This window comes from Chiloscyllium punctatum, chromosome 38 (genome assembly GCF_047496795.1).
Source record: "Chiloscyllium punctatum isolate Juve2018m chromosome 38, sChiPun1.3, whole genome shotgun sequence".
Lineage (NCBI taxonomy): Eukaryota > Metazoa > Chordata > Chondrichthyes > Orectolobiformes > Hemiscylliidae > Chiloscyllium > Chiloscyllium punctatum.
Window position 1 is genome coordinate 63,795,229 of NC_092776.1, and position 17,846 is coordinate 63,813,074.

The 17,846-nt window shown below is 41.8% G+C and overlaps 1 protein-coding gene across 3 annotated transcripts in view; it reads right to left on the reverse strand.

Moving 5' to 3' along the window:
• The window catches only part of vps26a (VPS26, retromer complex component A), a 65,455-nt gene that overhangs the window by 36,305 nt on the left and 11,304 nt on the right, over positions 1-17,846 (reverse strand). Inside the window, exons 1-2 of one of the 3 annotated variants that reach the window (XM_072558020.1) lie at positions 11,088-11,120; positions 4,696-4,845 (exon numbers count right to left, since the gene is read on the reverse strand). In XM_072558020.1, the coding sequence (XP_072414121.1) occupies positions 4,696-4,845; positions 11,088-11,105 (168 nt within the window). In that variant the 5' untranslated portion in view covers positions 11,106-11,120. Of the gene's footprint in view, positions 1-4,695; positions 4,846-9,440; positions 9,462-11,087; positions 11,121-17,846 lie in introns of those variants that run through there. The other 2 variants (XM_072558022.1, XM_072558023.1) reach the window with 2 other exon arrangements.

The following is a 17,846-nucleotide window of genomic DNA, read 5'->3' on the forward strand; positions in this document are numbered from 1 at the left end:
TTGAAACAGTCAGAAGATGACGGGACAAACATGCAGACAACAGGTCTTGATAGTGGAGATTTCAACTACTCCAATATTAAAGGGAGTAAAATGGAAGTTATAGAGGACATAGAATTCTTACAATACATTCAGGAGGTCTTTATCTACGCCTATTATGTAACAAACCAAACAAAAACACAGCAGTTCTGGACTTTTTCTTAAGAAATCAAAACTGGGCAGGTTCATTCGTTCATTAAATAGGCCATTCAGCCCATCGGATCTGTTCCACCATTCGATCATGGCTGATATGCTCCTCACCCCCATTTTCCTGCCTTCTCCCTATAAGGCTTCAACCCATTATCAATTAAAAATCTAACTCCTCCTTAAATTTACTCATTGTCCCATCATCCAATGCAATTTGGGGTAGCTAATTCCACAGATTCACAACTCTACGGGAGTAGTAGTTTCTCCTCAACTGTTTTAAATTTGTTATCCCTTATTGCAAGACTATGACCTCTCATCCTAGAATGCCCCACAAGAGGAAGCATCCACTCCTTGGCTATTTTGAATATCAATTTGATCTCCCCTCGTTCTAAATTCCAGAGAGTATAGGCCTAAACTGTTCAATCTCTATTCATACAACCAACCCCTCATCTCGGGGATCAATCTAGTGAACCTTCTCTGAACCACTTCCAATGCCACTACATCTTTCCTCAAATAAGGGAACCAAAACTGTGCAAAATACTCCAGGTACAGTCTCACCAATACCTTGTATAGTTGCAACAATACTTCCTTGCCTTTACATTCTGTTTCTTTAGCTATAAAACGCCAACATTCCATTTGCTTTCTTTCTTATCTGGGCCTGCATGCTAGTTTTCTGAGATTCATTAACAAAGATACCCAGATCCCTCTGCATAGGAACACCCCAAAGTCTCTCCCCATTTAGATAATAGGTCACCTTCCCATTTTTTCAGCCAAAATGCATAAACTATTAAATCAGAGACCCAGATAATTTTGCGCTGTTAGAAGGGGGGAGGGGGAGACTGGGCTGGAACCAATCCAAGATAAGATGTAATCAGGTGATGAGTTGCTTGACTGGAAGTTCCATTTCCAAGTGTAAGTCAGATACATGTTAAATACAAACAGGACAAACAACCACACAAGACAATCCCAAGGTTAAAAGGAGGGAGGGATCGGACTGCAGTGGGATGGAATCATAGAAGCAGAGTAGAAGCAGGCCATTTGGCCCATCAATTTTGCAATGTCCCTCCGAAGGGTATCCCACCCAGACCCACTGCCCTACCCTATCCCTATATTTCCCACGGTTAACCCACCTAGCCTACATATCTCAAAACACTATGGGCAATTTATCATGGCCAATTCACCTAACTTGCACACCTTTGGACTGTGGGAGGAAACCAGAGCACCCAGTGGAAATGCACATTGCACGTTCTGCCCGTGTCAAACTCCACATAGATAGTCACCCAAGGCTGGAATCGTATCCAGTTCCCTGACACAGAGGCAGCAGTGCTAACTACCGAGCTATCGCGCAACCACTGGAGCAGAGAGAAGGGAGGGATGGAGGGAGGAATGTGAGTGTGGCCGGGAACAAGGGAGGGAAAAAGGTCAGTCATTGCAGGTTGAAGAGGTGGATTGGACAGCCTTGGAAAATGCTGCTTTTCTAATGAGTTATTAAGATGAAGCAGTCTCTCTATTCAGGTGGATGTTGAAAGGCTACAGTGATATCTTGAGGAAGAATGGTGAGCAAACCCTTACATCTTAGCTTTTTAAATAAAATTTATGCCTCAAAAAAGATCATATTGTGGACTCCTATCTTATAATATAGTATGTATATAGTAATACAGGAGGCGTAGACCAATTGGCCCATTGACTGAACACCAAATCTGATGGCCATAGTGACAACAGCTTCACTGACTATGAAATGTTTGGGGTGTGCTGAGGTTGTAGGTATGATAGGAATGCAAGCTCTTCCTTTTAGAATTAGAGAAACACCTCCATGAGAGGTGGTTACAGATGAAAACCAAAAGCTCTGATAATGAATTATATTTTAAACAGCATTGGTTATTTTATTAAGGTAAAGGTTCAAATCATTGTATTTTACAGCATTATGTTGGCATTATAACCAAATCTAATTCATAAAGTAACAAAATGAAAAACAAGACAGTTTTGATTGGTTCCCTGAATCAGGGCAACACTAAGATGACCATATACATGGTTTACTTTGTAAATCCTAGAAGGCACACCCAAGCGATGCCTGCTCAAACCACATGGTAGCACTTGCAGTGAAGACACTTCCATTGCTATTAAACAGGGATCCCCAGCATTCTCACCTGGTACTGAGGAAACGATAAATTACTGGTCTGGTTCCTGGGTGCAAGTAAATAAATTCAGGTGACTCCACTGTAGTTTCCCTCGAACAGTACCCTACATATGCAGTGAAAATTTGGAGCTAGAACACCATTGCTGAAGAATTTAGCTGGAAAATATATGAACCCCACAGTTTAAGACACCACAGCCATTTATGGAGACCTGGATGCAAAGCAGCAAACAGCAGTGGTTAAGGTATCTGGCAGTATAGTAGGTTCAGGCTAACAATCTCAGACATTTTGCAATGCAGGAGGCCATTATGCCCACATTGTCTATGCCAGCTCTTCAAATGACTAACTCCCTCGGTGCTGTTCTCCTGCCTTCTTCACATAAGCCTGTACATTTTTGATTCTTCAGACAACAGTCTAACTCTTATTAGAAAGCCTTGAATAAACATGTCTCCATCTCATTCGCAAATAGTGCTTTCCAGGTCTGATCCACTCAGTGAAAAAGTTTTTTTTCCCTGTTGCTTTTGATTCCTTTAACCAGTATTTAAATACATGTCCTCTAAGTGGGAACAAATTCTCCGTATTTATTCTATCTAAACCTCACATGATTTTGAATACTTCCAGATATCCATCACCCTTTCCTTCCCAAAGGAAAACCTTCAACCTATCTTCATAACTCCAGCGTGAAGAATCATCTTATTATATTGCTTTCTTACTCTTTAATTCCATGAGCTCTAATGTTGCCATGTGACTGCATATCTAACGCCTCACCAGTTTATTTCTCCCATGTAGTGCAATTCAATCGACTGATAGAATTTAACATCAACAAGCTCAGAAATAACAAACGTATCTCCATTTCCTCACATCTTTCTTTTAGATAGAAACCACCTTAAGACATATCTATTCTGTCACCTGGAAATTGACCCTTCTTTTTAAAAGTTAAAATAAACTTTAATTTCTTGAAGGGAAACAATGGCTAGGCTGAGTTACTGTCTGGATCAGAGTACTGGCCAGTATAATAGCAGTGAGACCATAAGAAACAGGAACAGAAGTAGGCCATTTGGCCCCTCAACCTTCTGCACCATTCAATAGGGGCATGGCTGATCCAACATTCCTCTCGTCCACTTTCCTGTCCTTTTCCCACAACCCTTTTGACCAAGAATCTATTTCACTCTACAAGGTCTCTACCTCCACAGCTTTCTCTGGCAAGGATTTTTCATTCCTCTTTCAACTTGCCCTTCCACCTAATGTGCCATCTGCAATTTTGGCAAAAGTATATTCGCTCCTGCCCCCAAGTCATTAACATATATTGTTAAGAGTTGCTGTCCCAGCATGGATCCTTATGGAATCCCACTGGTTACAGCATGAGAATGGACAAGTTTACCTGTCTACTTCCATAAACAATCCTAAATACTTTTTGGCTTTCAAGGTACTTCCAACATAGTCTATAAAGAACAAAGAACAATATAGCCCGTCAGCCCTCCAAGTCTGTGCCAACACTTTGCCCTTCCACATAAAAACTGTCTTCACTTATAGGATCTGTATCCCTCTATTCATTCCCTATTCGTGTTTTCACCCAGTTGCTTCTTGAATGCTGCTATTGTGTCTGCTTTCACCAGCTCCCAGGCACTCACCATCCCCTGTATGAAAAATAGGTCTTGTACCTCGCAAATTTCCTCCTCTTACCTTGAACGTGTGTTCCCTAGTAATTCACCCCTCAATCCTGGGGAAAAAAAAGTCTTATACTTTCCACTCTATACACTTCTAACTCCAGTGAAAACAAACCCAATCTATCCAACCTATCTCTACAGTTTAAAAACCCCGTAACAACATCCTAGTAACCTTTTTTATACTGCTCCTAAACTGCTCCCTTAGTGAGTGAGTGGACATCATTGTTCTTCAGACTAAGTTTGGGAAAAGACCCAACCTGCAGCAACTCAGTTTATCTAGGGATGGGTACAGATTACAGCATCACCCATGTCCAGGAACAAACCTCAACTGTATTCCAAAGACAAGATTGTGCTTTCAGTTACTTCTCACCAGCTAATCACCAAGTTAAAAGAAAAATTCACACAGCAAATACTTTGGGTCTGAAAGGCACTGCCTGGAAGTATGGAGGAGGACGGTTCAGTTAAGATGTTCAAAAGGGCACTAGATAGTTATTTAAACAGAAACAATTTGCAAGATTACGAAAAGGCAGGAAATTGACACCAAGTTAGAATGCTCAGCTTAGAATATGTCAACATGGTGCAGTAAATAGCTTCTTTCTGACAATTCTGAGATTTTGGTCTTAGTGTTGGAGTCACATGAATCTTGTAACTTGAAAACAGTTTTCGTGGAGAAATTACCAGAATAAATGCATTGATTAGCAAATCCTTACCTTTCCAGTTACTGATTCACCATCATAAAATAGATAATGTTTCTCTATTTTACCATCTTCACTTTTAATTTCTGCAGTCTTCCTTGTGTCAGCATCATTGAGAACAATATTGATGTCGCATACTGGAGTAAACAAACCACCTAGGAAACTCTAGAGAAAATGAGACAAACTGTAACCACACTTGCAAATCAATAGTAAATTGTTGCAAAAAGAATCATGCCACATCTCACACCATAGCATACACAGACTTTTGTTTCTATTTTCAAGATGTTTCTCACTGGCAATTCCAGTGTTTATTGCCCACCCAAATTGCTCCCAAAAAAGGTAATAGCGAGCTGTCTTCCTGAACCACTACAATCCACGTGAGTTAGGTTTTTGCAGTGATTTGATACGCCCACACTTTAGACCATTTTAGAAGGCAGTTACAAGTCAACGACTCTGGTTTACATGTCACTCCAGATCCAGAGGGGGCAAAGACTGAACATTTCCTCTCATGAAGAACACCAGTGAGCAAACTACATTTTTCAGACAAGGTCACCAATGCTCCTGCTAAGCTGCATGGCTACTTAGAAAATCAGAAATGTCTCTGGCCTCAAAAACATCAAAAGGGACTGTGGAAAACTATTTCAAAAATTGACAATACTGAAAACTAAACACATGTATTGAACTGAACTGAATACCATAAGCACCAAACTGTGATTTGAACTAAAGTTTCTGATCTACCAGTTGGTTAATAACCTCAGGCTGAGGAACTGAGTGTGGATAAAAGATAATGAACTGTCTTCTTATCCCACTACATTATGTTCTACCTGCCAAGAACTAATGTGGGAAATGAGGTTACACACCTTGGCAGGAAGAATGGAGGAACTAATTATTATTCGAACAGAGAAACACTGCAAAAAGCTACAGCACAAAAGAATTTGGGATTCCTCATGCATAAGTCACGAAAAGCAACATTGAAGTGGGTAGTAGAGAAAGTAAATGGGACATTGAGCTTTATTTGTCTTAGTGAATGGAGTATACAAAGCAAGAGGTTTTAAATGATAACCAAAAGTTAAATCACAGCTGGAATTCTGTGAAGCTCTGGCCTTTTACCCAAGGAAGGATATATTGGCATTGAGGCAGTCCAGAGAAGGTTCACTTGATTGATCCAGAGTATGAAGGGACTGCTTTATGAGGAGAGTTATTGAGTCATACAGGCACACAGCAGGGAAACAAGCTTTTGGCTCAACCCATCCTTGCTGACCAGGTTTCCTAAAACTATCCCATTTGCCTGTGTTTAGCACATATCCCTCCCACCTCTCCCACTTCCTCTGGCAGCTTGTTCCATATACACAAAGTGCAAATACGTTGCCCCTCAGGACCATTTTAAATTTTTCCCCTCTCACCTTAAACTGAAGGTGCCGAATTTTGGACTCCCCTACCCACAGCTATTCACTTTATCTAATCCCCTCATGACTTTATAAGCCTCTATAAGAAGTCATCCTCAGCCTCCTATACTCCAGGTAAAGGGGAAAAAGTCCCAGCCTATCCAAACTTGCCTTATAACTCAAACCCTCCAGTCTTGGCAAGATCCTTGTAAATTTTTTCTGAACCCTTTCCAGTTTAATAACATCATTACTATAGCAGGGCAACCAGAGTTGTATGTAGTACTCCAAATGTGGCCTTACCAGTGGCTTATACAACTGTAATATGACACACCAACTCCTGTACTCAATGCTCTGACCAATAAGGGCAAACATGTCAAACATCATCTTCACTATCCTGTCTACCTGTGACGCCACTTTCAAGGAACTATGTACTTGCACCTCTAGGTCTCTTTGTTTGACAACATTCCCCAGGACCTGTACACATTGGAGTTAAAAACAAGAGATCATCTTACTGAAATGTGCAAAATTCTTAGGGGATTTGGCAATGTTGATGTGGAGAAGGAGTTGCTTCTTGTGGTAGAGTCCACGACCAGATGATATAATTTCAGAACAAGATGTTTGCTCGCTTAAAATGAAAGAAGAGGAATTTCTTGAGGGTAGTGAATCTTTTTTTAAACCAGAGGACTGTTGAGTCTGGTTTTTCGGTGTATCCAGGGTTGAGTTAGACATATTTTTAATCAGTAGGGGAATCTTGGGTTTATGGGAAAGGGCAGGAAAGTGGAATTGAGTATGATCAGATCAGCCAGAGTCTCATTGAATAATGGAGCAAATTTGATTGGCTGCTCCTGCGTTTTACAGTCTTATCTAACAAACTCAGGAATACTTAGGAATACTTTGGTGCACCTCATCACTCAGAATGTGAACCTGTTCCATTTGTCCAGTGATGCTGTAGGATAGAAGGTGCAATGCAAACAGAAGTTGGACAGTATGAAACACAATATACCAGGATTTAACACAGGATTCACAGTGCATCACTATACAAGAAATTGCAGCCATCCCTTTTGCAAGTCAATCCAATACTGAAGTCCAAGGTGGTCACCTTTCAAATTAATTTTGATAGTGCTCTAACCTAGCAATATCCCACAAACATTATCCCTGAAGAAAGAAATTTCCCTCAGAGTTCACTCTCCGAGACTTAATTTCTAACTTGTGTTCCTTTCATTATTTAGATTAGATTAGTTACACAGTGTGGAAACAGGCCCTTCGGCCCAACAAGTCCACATCACCCCGCCGAAGCGCAACCCACTCATACCCCTACATCTACCCCTTACCGAACACTACAGGCAATTTAGCATGGCCAATTCACCTGACCTGCACATCTTTGGACTATGGGAGGAAACCGGAGCACCCGGAGGAAACCCATGCAGACACGGGGAGAATGTGCAAACTCCACACAGACAGTCGCCTGAGGCAGGAATTGAACCCGGGTCTCTGGCGCTGTGAGGCAGCAGTGCTAACCACTGTGCCACCGAGCCACCCATTATGTTCAATGTAATTGTGTTGACAATGAACGTGTTCGGTTTCTCGAATGTCAATGACAATTGACAACAAACTCCACCTAAAATTAAAAGAATGAACTTGTTTATAGGGCAATTCAGGTCAGCTGGAGAATATTCTTCAGTTTAGTATTCTTTGGCTTTGGTCAATTGTAGGACAAGGGAATCACTGCCCAGCCACTATTTATTATAGAGTTCACTGATTTCCCTTCGGAAGGTGATGGCGAGCTACTTCCTTGAAGTACTGCAGTCCATGTGCTGTAGGTATACCAACAAGGGAGGGAATTCCAGGATTTTGACTCAGTAACAATAAAGGAACAGCAACATATTTCCAAGTCAGAATGAGAATTGTTTGGAGGAAAACTCACAGGTGGTGGTGTTCCCATGTATCAGCTGTCCTTGGCCTTCTAGATGGAAGTGTTTGTGGTTTTGGAAAGTGCTGTCCAAGGATCTTTAGTGAATTTCTGCAATGTATCTTGTAGATAGCAGCAATCTGTACTATCAGTGATAAGGGAATGGATACCTGTTGATATTGTGTCAATTAAGCAGGCTGCTTTGTCTTGGATGGTATCAAGCTTTTTGAGTGTTGTTGGAGCTGTACCTATCCAGGCAAGTGAGGAGTATTCCAACACATGCTGACTTATGCCTTGTAGATTGTCAAGCTTCTGGTCAGCAGCGAGTTACTCATTGCACTATTCCCAGCTTCTGACCTGCTCTTGTAGCCACGTTGTAGCCAGTTGAGTTTCTAGTCAATGGCAACCCCAAGGATGTTGACAATGGGCAATTCAATGATGATAACACCACTGAATGTCAAGTGATGGTGGCTAGATCATCTCTTATTGTAAGTGGTCATTGCATGGCAGTTGTGTGATCTGAAATCTTAATTGTGACTTGTCAGCCCAAGCTTGGATACTGGCCACATGTTGAACACAGGCTGCTTCAAGTATCTGAGGAGTTGCAAATGTGCTGAATACTGGGCAATCATTGGTGAACATTCCCACTCCTGACCTTATGATAAAGAAAAAGTCTTGATGAAGCAGCTGAAGATGGTTGGGCTCAGGACTCTACCCTGAGGAATTCCTGCAGAGATATCCAGCAGCAGAGATGTTTACTTGGACTTTAGTAAAGCCTTTGACATGGTTCCATATGGTAGACTAGTAAAGTTAGATTACATGGGATTCAGGGGAGCTGGTCAATTGGATACAGAATTGGCTTAATGGTAGGAGATAGCGTGGTGATGGAGGATTGCTTTTCGGACTGGAGACCTATCACCAATGGTGTGCCACATGGGTCAGTTTGAAGTCCTCTTTTGATTACCATTTGGATGAGAAAATGTGAAAGCATGGTTAGTAGGTTTGCAGGTGACACTAATATTGGTGGCATAGTAGACAGTGAAGCAGCTGAAAATTTGTTGCTGGAAAAGCCCAACAGGTCAGGCAACATCCAACGAGCAGGAGAATCGATGTTTCGGGCATGAGCCCTTCTTCCTGAAGAAGGGCTCATGCCCGAAATGTCGATTCTCCTGCTCCTTGGATGTTGCCTGACCTGTTGTGCTTTTTCAGTAATACATTTTCAGCTCTGATCTCCAGTATCTGCAGTCCTCACTTTCTCCTAGACAGTGAAGAAGATTTTCTAAAATTACAAAGGAATCTTGATCAAATGGGTCATTGGGCTGAAAAATGGTAGATGCAAGGTATTGCATTTTAGTACAACAAACAAGGATAGGGCTTATACAATTGAAGGTAGAGCCTTGGGTGGTGTTGTAGAATAGAGGAACCTGAGGTACAGGATGGTTAAAAAAGTCATTTGACGTACTTGCCTTCATTGCTCAATCCTTTGAGTATAGGAGTTGGGAAGTCATGTTGAGATTGTTCACGTCATTGGTGAGGCCTCTTCTGGAATACTGTGTCCAGTTTTAGGAAGGATATTAACAAGCTGGAGAAGGTTAAGAGATTTACCAGAATGCTGCCAGGTATAGAAGGCATAAGTTACAAAGAAAGGCTGGGATTTTTTTCACTAGGGTGTAGGAGGTTGAAAGACAACCTTAGAAAGGTTTATAAAATAATCAGGGTATAAATAAAGTTAATACTACTTGTCTTTTCTCTAGGATGTGGGATTTCAAGGCTAGGGAGCAGACTTTAAGGCAAGAGGTGAAAGATTTAATAAAGACATAAGGGGCAATTTCTTTTATGCAGATTTGTGGAATGAACTTCCTGAGGAAGTGACGGATGTGAATATAATTATAATGTTTAAAAGACATTTGGCTAAATACATGAATAGGAAAGGTTTGGAGAGATAAGGGCCATCAGCAGGCAGGTGGGACTAGTTTAGTTTGGGATTATGTTCAGCATAGACTGGCTGGACCAAATGGTCGGTTTCCATGCTGCATACAATGACTTCCAAGAACCACAACCATTTGCCCATGTGCCAGGTATGACCCCAAAAGCAGCAGAGAGTTTGTCCCCAATTCCCACGGATTGCAGTTTTGCTAGGCTCCTTGATGCCACACACTGTCCAATGCAGCATGGATGCCAGGGGCTGTCACACTCATTTCACATCTGGAATTCAGCTCTTTTGTTCATGTTGAACAAAGCCTATATATAATGAGCTCAGGTGTTGAAAGGCCATGGCAAATCTCAAATTGGGCAACTGTTACTCCAAAATTACTTTATTGCTGCAATCGATAGCATCTATTTGACAGAACCCAGGCGTGGAATCTGCTCATCTTGCATTCTGATCAAAACATTTACATGACTCCATTCAGCTCTTCAATATTTTTTTTCAAGATTTACCGATTATGGAGCTGCATGATCTATTGCAAGAAACACACAGCATATAGTTCTGACTGATTGATTGGATTAGATTCAATCAGTATAACCAAGTTTTATAGTACAACAAAATTAATGAACACACATCTCCCTGCACCAGTCTTACACAAACCATCTCTCAACTCTGCTGGATTGGTCTCAAGGCTGGCTGAACTTGATTGAACTTGCCACCTTAGCTGGGTTCCAGATTGCTCATCTCTTTTTTAAAAGGAGTGATATTGCATTCATATTTCAAGAAAATGGGTCTTTGTCACTAAACCCTTGTGATATTTTGATTAATCAGTGCAACAGGCTCACTGCTGGCAGTTTAACAAATGGATTCACAATCCTTGTGTGAACAACTTCAAAGACTAACTTGTTAGCACTTCAAACACCAAATTCAGATTTTACAGAGACACTTACCAAGAGGAATTATAATCAGATATATAGCAAGCAAACTGGCCATTCGGCCTTATTAATCCACACTCATGCTTCCTCCTATTTTTATGCATTTGCATTTTCAACTTTAACGAGCTATTCATTTCTCTCCCATATCCTTGGACATGATCCTCCAATGGAATTCCCAGAGCTTTCCATAGCTAAATTACTTGGATGACAGGGATTTAGGGTGTAGTTTTGATATCCAGACGTTTCATTACCTGGCTAGGTAACATCATCAGTGACGACCTCCAAGTGAAGCGAAGCTGTTGTCTCCTGCTTTCTATTTAGAAGTTTGTTCTGGATGGGGTTCCTGGGGTTTGTGGTGATGTCATTTCCTGTTCATTTTAGGAGAGGTTGATAGATGGTATCTAGATCTGTGTGTTTGTTTATAGCGTTGTGGTTGGATTGCCAGGCCTCTAGGAGTTCTCTGTCTTGTCTTTGCTTAGCCTGTCCCAGGATAGATGTTATCCCAGTTGAAATGGTGGGTTTTTTTTTGGAGGACAGACATTCTCATATTTAACAAAAATACAAAGAATTGTAAACTGGATGGACATCAAAGTAAGTTTTTTAATTATCACAGTAAGTATGTGGGCGGCACGGTGGCACAGTGGTTAGCACTGCTGCCTCACAGCGCCTGAGACCCGGGTTCATTTCCCGCCTCAGGCGACTGACTGTGTGGAGTTTGCACGTTCTCCCCGTGTCTGCGTGGGTTTCCTCCGGGTGCTCCGGTTTCCACCCACACTCCAAAGATGTGCAGGGTCAGGTGAATTGGCCATGCTAAATTGCCCCTAGTGTTAGGTAAGGGGTAAATGTAGATGTAGGCGTATGGGTGGGTTACGCTTCGGCGGGGCGGTGTGGACTTGTTGGGCCGAAGGGCCTGTTTCCACACTGTAAGTAATCTAATCTAATCTATTCCACTAGAATGAGATGAACATTGGCTAGGAAATTAGAACTGCCTACTTTTCAAATACCATTTTGCAATCTTTCATATTCAGAAAGTTGGATAATAATTCACCCATTAGATAGTAACCAACAATGCAGCATTCCATCAGTTCTATATTAACATATCATTCTAGAATTTTAATTCATGCACTCAGGTACAGCAATGAGAAGTGATCTTAAAACCAACTGATTCAGTTTGGCTCCTGTCAGCAATCAAGTGTTTGTCTTAAAATCTTACATCTTAGTTAGCTGTAAACACCCAAGTAATTGTTAGTCTAAGAAAACTGGCATCTTCTGTGAATTAAATTGAGTAAAAGTTCAAATCAGGTTTCTTGTTGAACATAACGCACAAACTAGCGATCAACAATACAAAGCACTTAACGGATAGACATTCCAAGGCATTTCATAGGAGCCAAATCTAACAATACCACAAGCTTGGTATTCAGCTGTCAAACACTCCGCTCCTTGGATGGCTGAAGGCTGCATTGGCACATTGGAGGTAACGTTGAATTTCACTGTTGATGGCTGCCCTCACTGGAAGGAGGCACCCAAGTTAAGTTCCACATTGTCCTGGGGCTCACTGTGGATCCAGACAGATGGGGGTTATGGCAAGAGCAGTGCACATCAGGAGTAGATTGGTACAGAACCTTCATCTTCTGGATGTACAGCTTAAGGACCTTTCTCTCATACGCTACGTGAATCTCAAGCTGATGGTTGGCAGGGAAACGTGATCTGCCCTTCTGTACACATTGGACTTATGGATAATATACAGTAGACACCTCAAATCTCTACAAAACAAAACACCGGTGGTGCCTCTGCAAAACCCATAAATCTACTGACAGTTTAGGCACTCCAACACTAAGATCCTCTTCCAGGCCTACACTGGACAGGTCATCAATTTCTGACACAGTATTTCAAAAACAACCTCACTTGTCTAATCTTTATCAGGAAATATGGTTACCAGTGGTCAAAGAAAAGCTTGAAGGATGGCAGAGAAAAGCTTGAAATTCAAAGCCTCCCTGAAAAAATGCAATATCTCCACCATGGAAATTTCTTGCCCAAGATCACCAAAACTGGAAAAGCAGCAATCAAGGTAGGAACCATCTTGAGTATCTCTGACATCGGGATGAGCTAGGTTCAAACAGTAGAAAGTAGGAGAACAGCATCTTTAAATACCACCTGCCCAACCTGTGACAGAGTGGACTGTTTTGTTATCCCAGGATCCACAACTCTGAAGTGAAAGAAAGTCATCCTTGGTCCCAAGGGACTGCTCAAGAAGGTGAATTCAACAAAACACAACATTGCACCAAAGGTTGAGATTTGGACAGTTGGCCATTTAGTCCAGTAGTGTGGAGTACTCTCCACTTGCCTGGATGACTGCAGTTCCAACAGCACTCGAGGTGGTTAACATTGTACAGGGCCACTGTACATTTTGCCAGTGGTCAAAATTCTGGAACTCCCTCCCACCCAACCAGCATTGTGGATGTTCCTACACCATACAGACTGGATCAGCTCAGAAGGTAACTAAGCAACATCTCCTACAGGTCAATTAGAGTTGAACAGTAACTGCTGGTTAGCCAGCAGAGGCCACATCCTGTAGAAAGAATAAATTTATTTTAGAAATCACACTTCATAAAAGTACAATAAAATAAACTATTTGGTCACTGAGGTGGGGAGCAAAAGGATAAAAAAGTGAAGGAGTAACCTTTGGAGCTTTTGCCTCAGCAATGGCTTAGCAACTTAAGTCAGAAAGACAAGGCCAGAAATAAGCTGTGCACAGATATCGTGGGAGGGTTGCAGTATGAAAGATAGGGAAGGTTGTCAGGGCTGGAGGAGGTTACACTCTTAGGGAGTATTGTATGGATGGAGGATATTACAGAGATGGGGAATGTTGAGGCCAAGGATGGATTTAAACACAACATTAGAATTTTAAGACCAAGGCATTGTTTTATTTGAAGTCCATATAGGAACAGTTCACCCACAACCTACACAAAAATTCTGATGCTCATGATCATTTATGCTTAGAGCAGTTTAAAAGTACTAATTTGTTCGCAGGTTTTCCTGTTCTGATATTATCACAGGTGATGATAAAGGCAAAATCTCCATCAAATAACCTCACTTTGTACCAGCAATCCCTCAGTTTAATGGCTATGTTTATTGATGATCATGTCAGGCTTATGTAGCACTAATGTCTTCAGTCTCTTGTTTAAAAGATGTGAAGCTAGTATTTAACAAACACACTCTTTAGTTTCAACCATCTAGATCCAGTGGAAGAATGGTTAAAATCCAATAACATGACATGTTCGTAGTTTCAATGATTTGTTACTAATCTCTTAGCACAGCATTCCTGCAATGGCTGTACCTCAACCACTTTGACAAAGGCCATACTACACTGAAACCATGTGAGGAAACATTTTGAAACTTCACTTCAGGTACTCAGAAAATCTATCCCTATTCATTCAGGATGACCCAACCACCCTGGACTTTATAGGTCCATTCTGTATTTGAGATGGCCATGCAGTGTATGGAGTGATTTGCTACCAGGATACTTTGCCTTCTCTCCTCTTCCCACTTATATTGACCATGTCCTTTTTTCTCTCTCTCTCCCCCCCCCCCCACCCCCGACAGCCAGCCACATCTGATTCAACTATCACAGTTATGCTCAATTTAAAAAACCTCAATCCCCTATTGGCCTTAATCGGTTCAGTGGAAATAGTTCCAGTATTTCAAATCTCCTCCATGTAACTGTAGCGTCCTAATGCTATTATCATCCTAGTCCTCCAAGGCTTTAAATTGTCCATTCTACCTTTAGCTGTTAAAACTGCTTACAGAACATGACACATTGGTTGACATGGATCAGTTTGGGTCAAAGGGCCTGTCTCCATGCCCTATGACTCTATACTTGTGGCTGAATCTTAAGTATAGTTTTATCCTCATACTTAATTTGTTTGTGAAAGGACAACTACTGATTGCCTTTGTCATGACCTGGGGAAGTGGGGGTGGTGCAAGGCCAACACATGTACAAAGTTAGATAATGGATTCTGGATAATTTAAGATGGAGGACAGGAAAAACAATTCTGGCTGTAATAGCTGCTCCTTTTCTGAGGTATTGGAGATGATTTCCTCGAATTCCAGGAGCAGCATTGTTTTGGAACTTTAGGGGAAAAAAGGTCAAAACAACAGCACTTGTAAAAGGGAGACAAACAGACCCCACATGGTGGGGTCAGTGCAAGAAAGAGCGAGAGAAAAAAATCATTGCTAACTGACAGAGTTAGCAGTTACTGCTTGGACATCGGAGTGCGTCTGGGAAAATTAAAAAACAGTGAAATTCACAACTAATCTTGGAGGAACCGGAGAGGGGTCACAGCACAGAAGCAGATAAGTGGATTTTAAGCATGGCCTTAAAATAAGTCTGCAATGTTGAGTAGAGTGTGTTCTTTCTTGATTATATATTTTATTGAGCTACGTCTCTTGATTAAACTTAAAATATAAGTATTCATTTAACTTAGAGCAATGTTTTGTAGAGGAATAAGACAATGCTATTTTCTGCGTCTGAAGATTGAAAGCAGCAAAAATGGCCCTTAGTAGAGTGATATGCTCTTCTTCCTGATGTCGGAGTTTAGGGAAAGTTTATGGGTTACTGAGGATTATATCTGCAATAAATGCTGTTGGTTGCAAATCCTATCAGATCAAATGGATCGGTTGGAGAGGCAGTTAGAAGCAATGAGGAATTTACAAGAGCAAGAGGATGTGATGGATGGCAATTATAGGTAGGGGGAAAAGTGTCAGATACAGTCACATAGATGGGTTAACTCCAGGAAAGGTAAGAGGTAAGAGGTCCTCTGTGGCTATCTCCATTTCAAATAAGTATGCTGTTTTGGAAAATCTAGGGGAGGATAAATTCTCAGGTGAACGTAGCACGAACAGCCAAGTTACTGGTATTGAGACTGGCTCTAATGTAATGAGAGGTACGTCGGGTTCCAAATGATCAATTGTGTTAGGGGACTCTCTAGTCAGAGGTACAGTCAGCCGTTTCCGTGGCCGGCAGCGAAAAATCAGAATGGTGTGTTGCTTCCCTGGTGCTAGGATCAAGGATGTCTCAGAGAGGGTGCAGAATGTTCTTAAGGGGGAAAGAGGGTCCAGCAGGATGTCATTGTACACATTGGAGCCAATGACATTGGAAGGAAAAAGATTGAGATTCTGAAGGGAGATTACAGAGAGTTAGGCAGGAATTTAAAAAGGAGGTCCTTGAGAGTAGTAATATCTGGATTACTCCCAGTGCTATGAGCTAGTGAGGGCAGATGAATGCATAGCTGAGGGTGTTGTACGGGAGAAGGATTCACATTTTTGGAAGCTGTTTTGGGGTAGAAGTGACCTGTACAAGGAGGACGGATTGCACCTAAATTAGAAGGGGACTAATATACTGGCAGGGGGATTTGGTGGAGCTACTCGGGAGGAATTAAACTAATAAAATGGCAGGATGGGACCCAGAGAGATAGTGAGGAAAGATTTCAATCTGAGACCTCTACAGTTGAGAACAAAAGCGAGTCAAACAGTCAGGGCAGGCAGGGACAAAGCAGAGAACAAGGTAGAACTGATAAATTAAACTGCATTTATTTCAATGCAAGAGGCCCAACAGGGAAGGCAGATGAACTCAGAGCATGGTTAGGAACAGGACTGGCAGCTTAATATTCCAGGATACAAATGCTACAAGGAGGACAGAAAGGAGGCAAGAGAGGAGGGGAAGTGACGTTTTTGATAAGGGATAGTATTACAGCTGTACTGAGAAAGGATATTTCTGGAAATACATTCAGGGAAGTTATTTGGGTGGAACTGAGAAATAACAGAGATGATCACCTTATTGGGATTGTATTATAGACCCCCTAATAGTCAGAGGGAAATTGAGAAACAAACTTGTAAAGAGATCTCTGTAATCTTTAAGAATAATAGGGTGGTTCTGGTAGGGGATTTTAACTTTCCAAACAGACTGGGACTGCCATAGTTTTAAGGGTTCAGATGGAGAGGAATTTGTTAAGTGTGTACAAGAAAATTTTCTGATTCACTATGTGGATGTACCTATTACAGTAGGTCAAATTTTGAACCTTCTCTTGGGAAATAAGGCAGGGCAGGTGACTGAGGTATCAGTGAGGAAGCACTTTGGGATCAGCGACCAATAATTCTATTAGTTATAAAATACTGATGGAAAAGGATCGACCAGATTTAAAAGTTGAAGTTCTAAATTGGAGGAAGGCCAAACTTGACGGTATCAGGCAAGAACTTTTAAAAACTGATTGGGGACAGATGTTCGCAGGTAAAGGGATGACTGGAAAATGGGAAGCCTTCAGAACTGAGATAATGAGAGTCCAGAGAAAGTATATTCCTGTTAGGGTGAAGGGAAAGGCTGATAGGCATAGGGAATGCTGGATGACTAAAGAAATTGAGGGTTTGGTTAAGAAAAAGGAGGAAGCAGGATAGATCGAGTGAATCCTCAGAAGGACTATACTTAAGAAAGAAATCAGGAGGGCAAAAATGGGACATGAGATAACTCTATTTGCCAAAGCTGAGAATCCAAAGGGCTTTTACAAATACATTATGGGCGGCACGGTGGCACAGTGGTTAGCACTGCTGCCTCACAGCGCCTGAGACCCGAGTTCAATTCCCGCCTCAGGCGACTGACTGTGTGGAGTTTGCACGTTCTCCCCGTGTCTGCGTGGGTTTCCTCCGGGTGCTCCGGTTTCCTCCCACAGTCCAAAGATGTGCAGGCCAGGTGAATTGGCCATGCTAAATTGCCCATAGTGTTAGGTAAGGGGTAAATGTAGATGTAGGGGTATGGGTGGGTTACGCTTCGACGGGGCGGTGTGGACTTGTTGGGCCGAAGGGCCTGTTTCCACACTGTAAGTAATCTAATCTAATCTAATCTAATTAAGGACAAAAGGGTAATGAGGGCGAGAATAGGGCCCCTCAAAGATCAGCAAGGCGGCCTTTGTGTGGAGCTGCAGGAGATGGGGGAAGATACTAAATGAGTATTTTACATC